At 41.7% G+C, this 18,122-nt stretch overlaps 1 protein-coding gene across 3 annotated transcripts in view; it reads right to left on the bottom strand.

Moving 5' to 3' along the window:
- LOC126187494 (valine--tRNA ligase-like) overlaps positions 1 to 18,122 on the bottom strand; it is a 196,204-nt gene that overhangs the window by 143,065 nt on the left and 35,017 nt on the right. For all 3 annotated transcript variants that reach the window (XM_049928626.1, XM_049928610.1, XM_049928618.1), the window contains exon 8: positions 17,955 to 18,071. In XM_049928626.1, coding sequence (XP_049784583.1) covers positions 17,955 to 18,071 — 117 coding nt within the window. The remainder of the gene's footprint in view (positions 1 to 17,954; positions 18,072 to 18,122) is intronic.

The raw sequence follows: 18,122 nt of genomic DNA, 5'->3' as shown, positions 1-18,122 counted from the left end.
TCAGAACTGTAATACTTGGGAGGATAGCAAATAATGAATTTTTTCTTACTGGGTGTATACATATTACAGTAGGAAGAATATTTGATTAAATTTGTAATAATTTGGGATAAAGCAGGGACGGATCTAACCCAGCTAGACATCAAGTTGAACTAAGTTTGGATTACAGATAGGGGCATGTCATTCCATGCTACTTCAAGTCTATGTCAGAGTTCATCAACAAAGTAGCTGTGAAGTAGTGGCATGCTGGTCTCTTGGCGACTCATAACCAGAAGTTTTCAATGGGTGACAGATCTAGAGAATGTGCTAGCCAGGGCAACTGCCAAGTACCCTCTGGTTGTGGTAGTTCAGAACAAAAAGGACAACATGTAGTCTTTTGCTATAATACACAATCGTAATGTCACCATGACCTCAAAGGTAGGACATGGCTACCAGCTGTAACACTTCAGAAATGTAATGGTTGCTGTCCAAATAACCAGCTATGTGTATACTCAATGGCTCTCCATGTCATCATGCCAGATGCTGGGCTCTTGTGACGAAGATGAATGTACTCGGGTAACACTCGTTCTCGCCAAATCCTCCACAAACAAATACATTCATCATCATGATATACACGGAACCAAGACATGGGCTGAAAAGATGACTTGGTTTCATTACTATGACCATAGTTGGGTATAACATTGTCAGTACGCCTCTCTCTGCTGATGTGTCAAGGGAAGCTCAAAAATGATCATCATACCGATAGTCCATGGCACTCAAGAAGTTGTTACATCGTCTGTGTGGATACTTATCTAACAGCAAGCAAGCCATTTTCCTTCTTCAGGCTAAATGACATAGTTGTATAATCCTTCACAGCCAAACAAACAAAAGCTCTGTCTTCTTGGACATGTTAAGTGGGGCTGCTGAGATCCTGCATGGTGCTGAGTATGTCTCTCCTGGCCCCATAGTCCCCATATTTGCATATAATTGTGGCTTGGTTGTGTATATTCCTCCTCCTTACACAAGGTGTAACATTACCTTCTCACAAACAACACCAACCTGTGATTCTTATACGACAAACTTGCTGTGCATTCTTTCCTTATATACAGAATGTTGATGGCATTATCCTATCTACTTTTGGCAATTATGTTGAAATGGCAATTATGTTGAAATGCTAATCATTTACATATCCATGCATTTAGCATACTTCTTTGACATTTGTTGCATGCCATCTACATGGTGCTGCAGTTTTAATGGGCAGCAGTATATAAACAACCCGATGCGTTACCTATTCCCCTATGAGTCTGTTCACAGATAATGCAGTTGTGTGCAGGAAAATGACAAGTTTACAAATGTGCTACAACTTGCATAGAGGCTTGCACATGATCAGTGCCTGGTGCAAAGACTGACAGCTGATCCTAAACATAAACAAACATAATGTAATGAATGTTGTTGTTGTTACCTTCAGTTCAAAGTCTGGTTTGATACAGCTCTCCATCCTAGTGTATCCTGTGCAAGCCTCTTCATTTCTACATAACTATTGAAACCTTCATCCACTTAACCTGCTTAATATAGTGAGGCCATGGGCTCCACCTACAATATCACCACCCCACCACCCTCCCCCCATACACAAACATGTTCACATTACCAAACTGACTAATACTTGATGCCTCAAAATGTGTCCCGTCAACCAATCCCTTCCCCTGACCGACAAGTTGTGACATAAATTTCTTGTCTCCCCAATTTGAATTCAGTCCCTCTTCATTAGTTACCTGGTCTACCGACCTACTTTTCCGCCACCTTCTGTAGCACCACATTTCAGAAGCTTCTATTCTCTTATTGTCTCTCTAGACAAATACTTTCAGAAGCAACTTTCAAACACTTAAATTAATATTAGACACTAAAATATTTCTCTTTTTCAGAAACACTTTTCTTGCCACTGCCAGTGGCATCTTCTCTACTTTGGCTAGACTCATCTGCTAGTTTTATTGTCCGATTTCCTAATGTAACTTCCTCAGCAACACCTGGTTTAATTCAGCTTCATTCCATTTTTTTTTTTTTTTTTTCCAGCCAGATTAAGGAGAGTTTGTTATTTCATTTTATGTAATGCCCAGTTTGTAACAGTGAAAATTTGTCACAGATCCTGACTGACACACACACACACACACACACACACACACACACACACACACACACACACACACAGTGAGCACGCGCGCGCGTGTGCGAGAAAAGAGAAAACAAATAAATAGCATCTTATGATAATGTATAAGGATAAAACAAAAATAAGGGAACTGGTAAACAGCATACTTATTTCTTAAGACAATACAGTCTGAGGAATCTGTGAAAAACCAAGAGACTGTGAAGATAGATATGAAGTATTAAACCTCTGATTATGAAACACAAAATTTCACAAAAGTTACAGTATACCTGTATTATCATGTATCAGTATACCAGCATTCAAATACATCACTTGAAAAAGAAAGGAGAGCAAAATTAGAAGATCCTGAGTGGGAATCAAGTCTTGATACTCTTGAACAAAATAAAAGCTAATGAACTCACATCATTTCATTGTTCAAACTTGTCATCAAACACAATCCTATAACTCCTGAAGCATCATAATCTGCCTAATTAATGAGGAAAACTTTATTTGTGCATATTCTGATTACAGCCATTATCTCTGCAAGTACATTTATGTCAGAATTCCGAGTGTTGTCATATTTAACTGAGAAAAAGGAAATTTGGAATGATTGGGTAATCAGACTACCAGTGGAGCATGCAATGAAGCTGCTGTGGGAAACTGTTATGCAGTTATGATAACAGTCTTAGAGTATTCTCTCTCTTTATTTACTTGGTAACAAGTTTCAATGTTGAAATTCCATTATCACATGCTCGTGCTTGCTGAAAGCTGACACAAGCTATCATGCTACCCAACAGATGTACAAGTCAGATCAAAACTAACATGTCTCTCCTCACTAGTGAACAGTCAGACAGTGAGGAGAGGCATGTCAGATGTGATCTGGTTCTTGTACCAGATAGTACAAAGACCACTTGTATCAGCCTTCAGCAAGCATGAGGATGTGATAATGGGACTTCAACCTTAAAACTAGTTATCATCAAATAAATAAAGAAATAAAGTGTAACCTTGGAAGAGTTAGTTGAAAAAAGTCTGTAGTTGACGAACTACAGACTTAAAAAAATTCCAAATAAGAATGGCAAAGATTATGAAAAACGAAAGGGCTAATTAAGGCATCCCAATTGATTCTCTGTAACATTTCACACAACAGGAGGGAGCAATGTTCTTAATTTACATATCGTCACATTCAAAGTTGTTAAGAGGACCCGCACCACAATCTGTGGCTCCAAACACAATGAAGATTTCAGTGTTTTTAAACTTAAACAAAAGCAATTTATCGGGTAAAAATTAACAATGTACCTCAGGATAAAAACATTGAAATCTCAAAAAAAAAAAAAAAAAAAAAAAAAAGACAGATAAAGTTTCAATCTAGAAATAGTGAGGGTCAGTCATGCAAAATGAAAGAAGACAAGGATTTCTGGTCAGATGAGTATAGGGTAATATCAGCAGCAGCAGAAAATGGTACGTAGAATTCCTTATGAATAGGGCAGAGAGTGAGTTCCTGTAAATAGTTCAGCGATAGGGCTGTTCTCATCAGAATCAATAGCAAACCAACATGACAACAGTAGTTCAGGTACATGTCGACGTCACAAGCTGAAGATAAAAAGATAGAGAAAGTACACGAGGATATTGAACGAGTAATTCCATACATAAAGGGAGATGAAAATATAATAGTAATGTGGGACTCAAATGCGGTTGTAGAGGAAGGAATAGAAGAAAGTGTTATAGGACAATATGGGCTTGGTTCTGGGAGTGAGAGAGATTAATTGAGTTCTGCAATAAATGTCAGCTGATAATAGCAAATACTCTGTTCAAGAGGACAAGAGGAGGAGGTATACTTGGAAAAGGCTGAGAGATAAGGGAAGATTCCAGTTACATTACATCATGCTCAGAAAGAGATTCTGAAATCAGATACTGGATTGTAAGGCGAACCCAGGAGCAGGTATAGAATCGGATCACAATTTAGTATTGATGAAGAGTAGGCTGAAATTTAACAGACCAGACAGAAAGAATCAATTTAGAAAGACGTGGGATACAGAACTACTAAGAAATGAAGAGTTATGTTTGAAGTTCTCTGAGGCTATAGATACTGTGATAAAGAACAGTTCAGTAGGCAGCTCGGTTGAAGAGAAATAGACACTGCTAAAAAGGGCAATCACAGAAATTGAAAAGAAAAATATAGCTACAAAGGAGGTAACTGTAAAGAAACCGTGAGCACCAGAAGAAATACTTCAGTCAGTGAGTGAAAGACAGAAGTACAAAAATATTTAGAGAAATTCAGGAATACAGAAGTACAAGTCACTGAGGAATGAAATAAATATGAAGTGCAGGGAAGCTAAGATGAAATGGCTGCATGAAAAAGGTGAAGAAATCAAAAAAAGACATGTCTATCAGAAGGACTGACCCAGCATACAGAAAAGTCAAAACAACCATCAATGAAATTAAAAGCAAGGGTGATAACATTAAGAGTGCAACAGGAATTCCACTGTTAAACGCAGAAGAGAGAGTGGATAGTGTGTGTGAAATCTTATGGGACTTAACCGAGAGTGGGTAGGTGGAAAGAGTGCACTGAAGGCATCTATGAGGGAGAAGATTTGTCTGATGTGATAGAAGAAGAAACAGGAATTGATATAGAGAAGACTGAGGATCTAGTATTATAATCAAAATGTAAAGGTGCTTTGGAAGACTTAAGACCAAATATGGCAGAAGGGATAGATAACAATCCACCAGAATTCCTAAAATCATTGGGGGAGATGGAAACAAAATGATTATTCACATTGGTGTTGAGGTGTTTGTCTTATTGTGGGTTGACTTTTAGTGACTGATATATAGAAAGATGTCACGTCTTTACTCATTTCTATGTAATAACAGCTACCTTCTTTTCTGAATTTCCTGGTCACCATCTTGTTTTCTCTTGATGTTGTGCTCCTGCTATGCAGTCCCATGTATTTAACAGATAACTCTGTTTCCAATTGCAGAGTGGCAAGGCCTATAAGAAAGCTTCTACATTTAAATAACACACCAAGAAATCGTAAAACGTGGTTTCCATAATTCTTCTATATTCAAATAAGTTATCAGCTCCCAGCACATGATCATTAAAAAAGCTTTTCAGACAACAAGTTCATACATGATGCTTCAGTGTTTCACCAAAACCTTAAGTCAGTACTTAACTCAAGACAGCCCTGGAATAGTCTCTGTATAATACCACTTATTTTTTCTTTAGCTTTTACCATTGTCGTCATGTGCCTTTCTTCTTTGGAGTCCACAGCACCCCCTAAACATGACTGCAAAGTCTAAATGATCTCTCACTGGCCAGTCCAAATTACAGATCTGTCGTCACTTCCTGTGCTGTGTCTGCATTTTTCTCTCTCATATCTGCACATAAATTCCAACAAACCTGGGCACAGTATATGTTTTTTTACTCTTCTACTAATTAAATCATGTTTTTCACGTGCACATCTTTCATTGGTCTAGTAAAAGGAAAGAGAGACGTGATACTATGCTTATAGCAACATATACCACTACAGTGTGCAGAATGTGAGAGACTAGCAATATATACTATTTGCCTTTCGAAAAAATACCATCCACACAATTCTAAAGACTGCAAGAGCCAAAAAGTATAAGAATTACCACACTATCAGCATAACAGCTTGTGCATCAAAGTTGCTGACAAGAATAATACATAAGATTGGAAAAGAAAAGTGAGGATGTGTTAAATGATGATCAGTTTGGCTTTAGGAAAGGTAAAGGCACCAGAGAGCAAATTCTCATGTTACCATTGATAATGGAAGCAAGGCTAAAGAAAAATCAAGACACATTCATAGGATTTGTCAAATTAGAAAAAGCATTCAACAATGTAAAATGGTGTGCAAGATGTTTCAAATTCTGAGGAAAATTGGGGTTTGATATAGGGAAAGATGGATAGTATACAATGTGTACAAGAGCCAAGGGGGAATAATAAGAGTGGAAGACCAAGAACGAATTGCTTGGATTAAAAAGGCTTTAAGACAGGGATGTAGTCTTTCACCATTACTATTCAAGCTATACATTAATGGAAATAAAAGAAAGGTTCAAGAGTGGAACTAAAATTCAAGGTGAAAGGGTATCAATGATAAGGTTCGCTGATGACATTGCTATCCTCAGTGACACCAAAAAGAATTAAAAGGATTTGCTAAACAGAATAAACAGTCTAATGAGTGCAGAATATGGACTGAGAATAAATCAAAGAAAGATAGAAGTAATGAGAAGTAACAGGAGTGAGAAAAGTGAGAAACTCAACATCAGAATTTATGGTCAAGAAATAGATGAAGTTAAGGAATTCTGTTATCTAGGCAGCAACATAACCAATTAAAGATGGAGCATGGAGCATGGAGGATATCAAAAGCAGACTAGCACTGCAGGAAGGGCATTTCTGATTAAGAGGAGTGAACCACAAGGTGTATAACTTTGCTTCCACTGTTTGCCGATAGCTGGCAACAACAGTAAGTAGCGGTCGAAAGAAACAGATCGCAGACATCAGGCAGTTAGCTCGGACCTCGGTCAACATAACATCATTCAAACATTAGTCGATTTGTGTCTGCATCATAAAGTTGTTCTTGATTGAAAATGTCAGTTCACAAGCCTAATTCTCATCATTTACAGGATGTGTTACTGTTTCATTTCAATATGAAGGATGCTATTAGTGGAAGAACATGTTGTGACTGGTTTCAATGCTTCAAGAATGGTGATTTTAATGTCATAGACCGGTATAGTGGTGGAAGAGAGAATGCTTTCGAAGATGCAGGATTGGAGACATTGCTGAGTAAAGACTCACATCAAACTCAAGAAGAATTGGCACAATTAGTGGGAGTGACACAGCAAGCCATTTCAAAATGTCTTCAGAAAGAAGCAACTTGGATCCCATATGAGCTGAAACCAAGAGACGAACAGCGTTTGTGTGTTTGTGAACAGTTGCTTCAGAGGCAAAAACAGAAGGCATTTCTGCATCACACTGTGACTGGGGACGAAAAATGGGTTCATTACCATAACTCCAAATGCAAAAAATCATGGGGATATCCCGGCCATGCTTCCACATCGATGGCCAAACCAAATATTCACGACTCTGAGATCGTGCTCTGCATTTGGTGGGACCAGCTCGGCATTGTGTACTATGAGGTGTTAAAACCAAGTGAAACAATCACAGATGCTCATTATCGAACACAATTAATGCGTTTGAGCAGAGCATTAAAAGACATATGGCCGCAATACAGCAAGAGGTACGATAAAGTGATTTTGCAGCACGAAAACGCTCAACTCCACAGTGCAAAAGAGGTCAAAACGTACTTGGAAACATTAAAATGGGAAGTCCTATCCCACCCACCATATTCTCCAGACATTGCTCCCTCTGACTATCACCTGTTTAGATCAATGGCCCATGGCCTGGCTGACCAACACTTCCGATCTCATGAAGAAGTCACAAATTGGATCGATTCATGGATCACTTCAGAAGATGAACAATTTTTTCGACACGGGATTAATACACTGCCCAAAAGACGGGAGAAAGTAGTGGCCAGCAATGGAAAATACTTTGAATGATACATATGTAACCATTTTGTTTCATTAAAGCCTCAAATTTTGGGGGAAAATAAATGGTGGAAGCAAAGTTGTACACCTTGTAGTGTCAAACACAGGCCTTGATTTGAAGAAGAAATTTCAGAGAATGTACATTTGCAGCACAGCATTGTATGATAGTAAAAGACGGACTGTGGGAAAACTAGAAAAGGAAAGAATAAGAGCAGATTCTACTCCCCAAAGATGCTTCCTGTATTTTATTCAACCAACATAAAAATGAATTGAAATGTGATTTTCAAAGCCTATAATTGCAGGTGAATTGAGTTTTTACTTGTTCAGTCACACTCGTGTCTACAAATAACTGGCCATATATGAACAGTTGTTTTATGTCCTGTTGGAATAGTAGCCTGCAATGTCCCTGGTGTATCAGAGAGCCCATCAGTAGAAAGAGAGACTTAAAGGAAAACCATGTGATTAGAAGAGGAGAAAACATTCTCAAAGCTATCTGAATGAGATCTACTACTGTGATTAATGTGACTGATTAAAAATGTTCACCTCCCACAAGAGAGTAGCTTATGATATAGTACACTTTGCTTTTAGGAGTGATGAATCAAAAATAACAACCATAGGCGGAGTGATATCCATCCACTACAACACCAAAAATTGGCAAAAAACTTATTACTCAATAACTGTTAATCTACATTTTGGATCCTTCCAAGATATCAGCTGTGAGTTACATGGAACAAATTGTTGATCACTGAACCAGACATGCTTCCTCTCATGCAGACTGTAAAGTCTGCAGGCAACTAGTCCCAGCAAAGCTCCACATACACAAAGATACACTACAGATGTAACATCATGCATGAGGATATATTTATCCATTTTATGCAAAATACCAGTGACCATTATCTGCAAAGCTTTTGTGGAGCAGTGGCTCACTCCCTACTTCTGCCATAGTAGAAGTTTGAAGACTTTGAGTAACTAGTGTTTGGTGTCAGCTCACTGGCGATATAACATTCTGGACAAATGGAGCAAATGGTTTGGCCAACTATGTTACCCAACATGTATCCAATTAAACATTTATGGGACACAATCGACAGGTCAACTCATGTACACTTTTGCAGTTATGTACTGCTGCAGAGGCAGCATGTCTCAATATTTCTGCAGGAGACTTCCAATGTCTTGTTGAGTCCATGCCACATCGAAATGCTGCACTGTGCTGGGAAAAAGGAGATCCGACACAATATTAGGAGGTATTTCATGATTTTGTCACCTCAGCGTATAGTTTTTCATGGTACCACTGGCTTAAATCCTACCACAGAAATACTCTTCACATCTTCAGCATACAGGGCAATGGCTTTTACAGACAGGCGGTACTACCAAACCTAGTCTGCAAACAGAATTCCCTATATATTTTAACATATGGTCTTAATCCTCCAATCTCACCCCCCTCCCTTTTTACAGGAACCAAATACAAAGAAGCATCTCTCTCATCACCAAATACCATGCCAGACTGGAACAAGTCGACAACATCCATTGCTAGTGCTTCAAGTACTTATCATTGAGCCCTGAAATGAAAAGCCTGTCCACAATCTGTGCATTATCCTAGTTCATCCGTGCTCCCTACCTACTCCCAATCCCTTGTTGTACAGGTGGAAGACCCATATTTAGGAACTGTTTGGTACTCCTACCCAATACGTCCTAATCCAGTCCAGTCACAGCATTATCTTATTCTATCCGACTATCACAGGCATGATCATCTATGACAGCAGTTATACCCCGTATCAACTCTGCTGTAATTTCTGCACAGAATTTTATGTAGGGACGACCACCAACTAGCGGCCACTCAAATGAATGGACACTAGCAAACTGTGGCCAAGAGAAGAGTTGAACACTCAGTGGTAGAACATGCTGCTACACATAACAGATTCGATTTCAATGTCTGCTTCACAGGCCATGCCATCTGGTGAAGATGGGAGACGTATTTTGTGTAAATTTACTAGTCACGTTATAGTTTTGGGTGGAGCTTTTAACTTACCAGCTATAGACTGGGAGACTGAAATGATTTGGACAGGTAGTAGGGACAGAGAATCTTGTGAAACAGTTCTACATGTCTTCTCTGAAAACTACCCTTAGCAGTTAATCAGGGAACTGACTCATGAAGATAACATTTTAGACCTGCTGGTGCCAAACAGACCTGATTTTTTCGACTCAGTTAACATACAACAGGGAATCAGTGATCATAAGGCCATTACAGCATCATTTAATATGGCTGTAAATAGGAATACAAAGAAAGGCAGAAAGATCTCTCAGTTTAGCAAGGGCAGCAAGAGGCAGATTTCAAATTATCTGACAGGTCATCACAAAAATTCCACGTCCAGCACTGACAATGATGAGCATCAATGAACAAATTTCAAGAGCACTGTACAATATGTTTTAGACAAACATGTACCGAACATAATTGTGAGGGATGGTAGTTTGATAACCACATTTGGAAACTGTTGCAAAAGCATAGAGCTTCACTACAAATTTAAATGTAGCTACAGCCTCACAGACAAACAAAAACTTAACAAAACCAAAATTAGTGTAAGGAGGGTTATGCATGAAGCATTCAACAAATATGACAGTAAAACTCTCGCTACCAACTTGACAAAAAATCCTAAAAAGTTCTAGTCTTACGTGAAATCAGTACCTAGTCCAAAGTCATTTATCTAGATGCTCCATGACCACAATGGCACTGAAACAGAAAAGTCACAGAAAATACCGAAATACAAAATGTCTGTTTCCAAAACTGTTTCACAGAGGAAGATCACATGTAGCCGCTCCTTTAAATTGTCAGATTAATGACAAAATGACAGATATCAAAATAAGTTACCAAGGGATAGAAAAGCAACTTAAATTGCTCAACAGAGGAAACACCATTGGACCTGACAAGATACCAATTCAATTCCACAAACAGTATACGAAAGCGCTTTGCCCTCTACTAACAGCAGTGAACCGTAGGGCTCTAGAGGAGCAAAGTGTTCCTGGTGATAGGAAATATTTACAGATCATTCTCATTTTCAAGAAGGGTCATCAAACAGATGTGTAAAACTATAGACCTGTATCTATGTTGTCGGTATGTTGTAGGATTTTGGGATGTTTTATGTTCACATTTTATGACATTTCTGGAGGCCAAAAATCTCTTTAGGAACCAATATGGGTTCCGAAAACAATGATCATGTGAAACTCAGCTCACTCTGCTCATCCACAAGAGACACAAAGCAGCAGAGACAGGCACCTAGCTAGATCCGATGTACCCTGACTTCTGCAAGGCATTCGATACAGATCCATGCTGCTGCCTAATAAACAAAATATGAGTGTATGGAATATAAGACCAACTGTGTGATTGGACTGAAGAGTTTCTGGCAAACAGAACACAGCATGTCATTCTAAACAGACAGAAGTCTTCAAACATAAAAGTAACTTCAGGTTGGTTTGGTTTTGTTTTGCTTTAGGGTGCAAAAACAACTGGGGTCATAATCCCCCAAGTCAAAACTACAGAACATGAAGACAGAGAGGAGTTAAAAAATGACTACACACCAGCCCCAATTGACGTAATGGAAGACCGCTAAAAACAGGCACGTGGGAAAAGGTCTAAAAAAAGACACCATACAGAAACGGAGGTCCAAAACTAAAAATTAAATGGGCTTCGCCATATTGCTTTGGTGGATAAAAAGTAAGATGCAATCGACAGCCCATGCGTCATTTTCTAAAACGGTCAAGAACTCAGACAGCCGTCAGGAAGTGGCGGACAGTTAAAACATGAGTGCAATGTGCACAAAGTGGTGGGGGTAGCGCCACTTAGCAAATGACGATGGCTAAAAAGGCAGTGCCCAATACACAGCCGAGTTAAAATAACCTCCTCCCGGCAGGAGGGCCGAGAGGAGGTCGTCCAAGCCACTGGGAGAGGCTTAATAAGCCGGAGCTTATTCCCATGAAGGGAGGACCATTGACGATGCAAAAGGGACACCACCTCCTGACAGACGGCAACACAGAGATTATCAGAGGGAACAGAGGTACTTATGGGCTGAGGTATGAGGACTGCAGCTATGGCAGCAGCGTCATCAGCCTCAGTTCCTGGCAGACCGACATGACCAGGAATCCACAGAAACATCACACTGGCTTCACCAAGAGTGAGCAGTTGACAGTTTTCCTGGACATGCTGCACTAAGGGATGGGCAGTGTACGCCGCACATAGACTTTGAAGGACACTGAGCGAGTCCGAGCATAGTACACAATTGAAAAGGCTGTATCACCGGATGTACTCCGTGGCCTGATACAAAACGAAGAGCTCGGCTGTAAATACTGAGGAATGTGCTGGAAACTGATATCGAAAGACATGAGTGCCAATGACAAAGGCACGCCTGACCCCACGGTCAGTCCGAGAGCCATCAGTGTATACAAAGATACTATCGTTAAGTTCCATGCGAAGGTCATGAAACTGAAGGTAATAGACCGGGGCTGGAGTAGTGTCCTTAGGAAGTGAATGAAGGCTGAGGTTAACATGGGCCGCTTCATGAAGCCAAGGTGGTGAAGGGTTCACACCCACTGGGAAAGGTGCAGGTAGCGTGAAGTTAAGCCGCCATAGCAAGTGCCGAAAGCGGACTCCAGGAGGTAACAGAGAAGGAGGAGGACCAGCCCATACTGACGATCAAAGGAATCATCAAAGAAGGAGGCATAGGATCGGTGGGCACGCATGGCAGACAAACAGTATGCATACCTGCTGAGGAGAAAGTAGGCCGTAGAACAGTGGTAGTTCAGCAGCTTCAGTATACAGACTCTCAACTGGGCTGGTGTAAAAGGCACCCCTGGCCAAATAGATGCCACTATGATGGCTAGTGTTGAGATGGCGTAATAGGGATGGGCATGCAGACTCAGAAACAAAGCACCCATAGTCGAGTTTCGAATGGACAAGGGACTGGGGCAAACTGAGGAGGGTGGTTCGATCAGTACCTCAGAAGTAACATTGAGGACAGGTAGGACATTGAGGAACCATGTACAGCAGGCTGCCAGGTAAGATACATGGGAGGACCAAGAGAGATTCCTATCGAGCATGAGCCCCAGGAACTTCGTAATTTCAATGAATGGAAGGGCAACAGGCCCAAGATGTAAAGATGGTGGGAAAAACAACTTGCATCGCCAGAAATTCATACAGACTGTTTTGTCAGTGAAAAAGCAAAAGCCATTGTCAATGTTCCAGGAGTAAAGATGATCACGACACTGCCGAAAATGCCGCTCAGTGAGACAGGTCCTTGGAGAACTGCAATAGATGGAAAAATTTTCAACAAAAAGGGAGCCGGAGATGCCCAGTGGGAGACAGGCCATGATAGGGTTAATGGCAATAGCAAAGAGGACGACACTCAGGACGGAACACTGAGGCACATCATTTTCCTGGATAATGATGTCCGACAAGGCAGAACCCACATGCACCTTGAAAACTCGATCTTGTAAAAATGCCTGCAGGAAACAGGGCAGGCACCCAAGGAATCCCCATGTGTAAAGAGTACAAAGGATATCAGTTCTCCAGCAGGTGTCGTACATCTTCTCTAAATTGAAAAACATGGCCACAGTCTGGGATTTCTGCAGAAAACCATTCATGACATGGGTGAACAAAGTAACAAGATGGTCAACTGCAGAATGCCATGCTCGAAATCCACACTATGAATTCATCAATAAATTGCGAGACTCAAGCCACCATACCAGCCGGACATGAATCATACGTTCCATCACCTTGTAAACACAGCTGGTAAGAGAGATAGGGCAGTAGATAGGAGGAAGGTTTTTGTCCTTATCGGGCTTAGGTATGGGTATGATGGTGGCTTCACACCAGAGTCCGCAAAATGTGCAGATGCAGTTGTACAAAGTGCTTGCCCGCAAGAGAAAGATGCTGCAACATCTGAATGTGGATAGCGTCGAGCCCTGGGATGGAGGATCAGGATAAACTGAGAGCATGGTAGAGTTATTTCAAAGTAAAGGCAGCATTGTAGCAGTCACAATTCAGAGAAGAGAAGGGTATCGCCTGAGCCTCCTCCGCTGGTTTCCGATGGAGGAAAGCAGGTGGAAGTGGGAAGAGCTCGAAACTTTTACAAAATGGTGGCGCAAGGTGTTGGAGACAGCAATAGGGTCCACAATAACATCGGAATGAGACAACACTTTGCATGTATTTGTTTATAATGAATGCAAGTTGCCATGGTAGGAAGACAGTTAAAAATGCAGAGCGCATGCCTCCATGCACGAATTGCATTGTGGCATGCCTCAGTCCACCAAGGGACATGATGTGGTAAAGAGGAAGTACAAGGAATGGAACATTCTGCAGCAGTAAGGATAACATTGGTTAGGTAGCCCACCTGGTCATCACAACTGGGGAAATCTTGTTCTTCAAAGGTCGCCAGGGAGGAGTAAAGCTTCCTTAGTAAGCTGCCATTTGGGTGTGCATGTGGATGGGGTAGGAGTCCGCATACGGAGAACACACAGGAAAAGGTTGTTCAAGTAGGTGTCAGAAAGAACAGACCACTCAAGACGATGGGCAAGCTGGGCAGTGCAAAAGGATAGTCCAAATGGGAATAGGTGTGCGAGGAGTCAGAAAGGAAAAGTGGGTGCTCCAGAGTTAAGGCATAAGAGGTTAAGTTTGTTAGGAAGGTCAGCCAAGAGGGCACCTCTCTGTTAGGTCCTGGGAGAACCCCCAAAGGGTATGATGCACAATAAAGCCACTGAGTAGCAAAAATGGGGGAATGGGGGAGGTAGCTGCCCAATAAGATGAAGGAAGTCTGCCCTTGTGACATTGAATGATGGAGGTACATAAATGGTACAGATGAAAAAAGTCAGGCGGGGAATGAAAAGGTGAACTGCAATAGCTTGAAGACGGGTAGTCAGGGAGATGGGTTGACTATGAATGTCATCCTATATGAGCAGCATGACACCCCCATGAGATGGAATGCTGACCTCAGGTGGAAGGTAAAAGCGAATTGGTAAATAATGTGAAAGCCCAAAGCAGTCATGAGGGCACAATTATGTTTCTTGAAGGCAGAGTACAAGGGGATGCTGTGATGCCAAAAGCAGCTGTAAATCCTCTTTGTGGGACCAAAGGCCAAGAAAGTTCCATGGGAGGACAGTCATGAGGAGTAAGAGATGTAGGGGTGTCAAATCGGCAGCCACTAAGTGACAGCCGGTGTAGAGTCACTACCACAAGGCACAGAAACTGGAGGATCCTGCTCCATGGGGGTCCACAGAAGCTTCGACTTGCTTGTGCGGTCGGTCCAAGGAGTCCAGTGCTGAAAAACAATTGGTGGTGCACATCGGCAACGCAGAGGCCGGCCAGGCTAAGGTACCACGTGGCGACACCACCGAACAGGATCTTCGAGTTGGCAAAGGAGAAGACCATTTGCCTTTGGTGGACTTCTTCGAGTCTTTCTTTCTGGTTAGAGGAAGACTTGGGTCGTGTTTGGCTGGAGGGTTGGAGGAAGTCTTCATGGGAGTACTCCTTCTGTCCTTTCCTGCTTACTGGTTGTGTAGCTGGTGGCTTCGCCCCTTGAGGCTCGAGTTCGGTGGTTTGTTGCACAGTGGGGGAGGGGGGGGGGAGACAATTGCCCTCATGTGCATCCCTACCACAGGTTACACATTTAGCTGGGTGCTGACAAGACGCTCAAGATCAAGAGTAGTTGAAACGATGACACTGGTAGCAGTGCATCGGGTTCGGAATGTACAGCCAAACTGTGATAATTTCATAGCCTGCTTTAATCTTGGACGGCAGCAACACTCTATCAAAGGTGAGGAAAAGAGTGTGGGTGGGCACTAAGGAGGACTCTACTTTTTTCATTACGATGGACGGCAATGACACCCTGATCAGAGAGGTAAGATTGGATTTCGGCCTCTGTTAGTCCGTCGAGCAGCCTGGCATAAATTACATCATGGGAAGAATTCAAAGTTCTATGGGCCTCGACACAAGCAGGGTAGCCATGGAGAAGTGAGGCAGCAAGCAGTTGTCATGCTCGAGAATCAGAAGCAGTCTCCAAAAGCAAAATGCCTTTACATAAATGAGAGCAGGATTTCACAGGGCCAGAAATTGCATCAATACCTTTCTGAATAATGGTGAACCGTGGTGCAGTGGGAATTATTAGCCTCATTACGTTTACGTTTTGTAGACATTGACTGGGAAGATGATTGACTCACTGCAAGAAAATCTCCCATGACTGGCAGAATCTCTAATGGATGGCACGCGCCTTCCAACTGGGGGCTCCCTTGACAAGGGGGTGCACCCAGCTTAGGTGAATGTTCACTCCTCAGGTCACAGCTCCCGAACATCTGACAGAGGGACCAATCGACAATTTGGGAAGGTTGCAGCTCAGGCAATCACCCCTCCCTGGGCCTGGCCTGTACCAGGGGGTATGTGCGAATCCTACCTGTTGACCCGGGACTGGGAATTATGTGTTACACAGTCACCTGTTGTGCGTCAAACGCATGGGCCAGCCTTCAGGAGTGCACAGGGAGGAAGAAGAAAAAGCAGAACCTCAAATGCCAAAGTGGAGGAACGAGAGGAGAAGGGAAACGAAGGAAGGAAAAGGGAGTGAAAAACAAAGGTGAGACTGTTCTTATGTCAGCGACAGACAATGCAGAACATTCCCAATAACATCCTACACATGTTCCCCAAGGAAGGGTAAAAAGAATAGCAAGAGGCTGAGTCTAGACATGCAGTACGAAAGTGAAAAACGCTGCAAAGGCTGTGGCCCCATGGTAGCCAAGCACGAACCCGCCAAACACTGGCGAGCCCCTGTGTGGGGGTGTGGGGGTTACTTCAGGTGCACTCCAGGGGAGTGTTATAGGATCGTTACTTTAAAGTCCGCCTGCTTAACAGATTGGTAATGTGTTTGCCTACCATGCAGTGGGCCTGGGTTCAATACCCGGCTGGGTTGGAGATTTTCTCTGCCTGTGGACTGGGTGTTGTGTTGCCCTCATCATCGTATCACCATTACCGATGCACAAGCCGCCCAATGTGGCGTCACATGAAATAAGACTTGCACCTGGCACCCAAACTTCCCCGGATGGGGCCTTCCGGCCATCAATCCCACACAATCACTTCATTTCATTTCATTTCATTACTTTTCAAAATACATATAAATGACCTATTAGATGGCTTTGGAAGCCCCATGAGGCTTTTTTTGGATGATGCCGTTGTATACAGAGAAGTCGTTACAACAGAAAATTGTAGCGAAATGCAGAAAGATTTGCAGAGGATTGGCAATTTGTGCTAGCAGTGGCAATTGTCCTCCAACACAGATAAATGTAATGTATTGTGAATACACAGACAGAAAGACCCTTTATTGTATGACTTCTTGACTCCATAACAACCATTGAAAGCAGTTACTTCACTAAAATATACACGATTAAGCGTAAGGAGCAATTTGAAGTGGAATGACCACATAAAATTAATCACAAGTAAGGCAGATTCCAGACCATGATTCATTAGAAGAATCCACAGAAAATGTAGTCACCCACAAAGGAGGTACCTTATAAAACACTATTTTGTCCAGTACCTGAATATTGCTCTAGGATCTGTACCAGATAGGACTGATAAAGGAAATAGAGAAGATACATGAATGAGCAGCACATTTCATTAGACGCTCATTTAGAAAGCACAAAAGCATCACTGATAAGTTCAGCAAACTCCACTGGCAGACACTGCAAGACAGATGTTCTGCATCACAGTATGGTCTACTGTTAAAGTTCCGAGAGCTTTCATTCCTTGAAGAGTCAGCCAATATATTGCTTCCTAAAATGAATATCTCGTGAAAAGACCATGAAGATAAAATTATAAGATTCAAGCCCCCATCGAGGCTTAGCAGCAATTGGTCTTCCCGCAAACCATATGTGACTGGAACAGGAAAAGAGGGAAGTGACACTGCTACACAAAATACACACCGCTACACACTGTAAAGTGACTTTGAGAGTACAGATGTAGATGTAATATAGAGACCATAAAAAATTCACACATTTCTTCGAAAGTAAGCGAACAAAAAAGTAAAGCAATTGGAAATTCACAAAAAAGTAAATCACAATCTCGTTGCAGAGAGTTGCACAAGGAATGGATAGGATTTTACTTGAAATCATGATCAACAAGTGGAAATAGCTCAATTATATATATGCTGGATATTACTGATTAGAAGACTGTTCACATAGGCATGGGTACAAAAAAAGATACCCAGTGGTACTGATTTAGATATACACAGTCTTTAAATAGAAATGTAATACATACCGAATATTCTCCAAATAAGTGAACCAAACTCTTTCAAAGCTTTGAGGTTCTATTTTCAGTCTTCCTTCACGTACAGCAAGAACAGCTCTCTCCGCCATTTCCTGACAATTAATATACCTGTATTATAAATGCAGTTTATGTGGAAGTACAGTTTGTTATGAACTATAG

This window comes from Schistocerca cancellata, chromosome 1, assembly GCF_023864275.1.
Source record: "Schistocerca cancellata isolate TAMUIC-IGC-003103 chromosome 1, iqSchCanc2.1, whole genome shotgun sequence".
NCBI classification, from domain to species: Eukaryota; Metazoa; Arthropoda; class Insecta; order Orthoptera; family Acrididae; genus Schistocerca; species Schistocerca cancellata.
The sequence above is the reverse complement of the archived record's forward strand: the minus strand, read 5'-3'. Positions and strand labels throughout refer to the sequence as shown.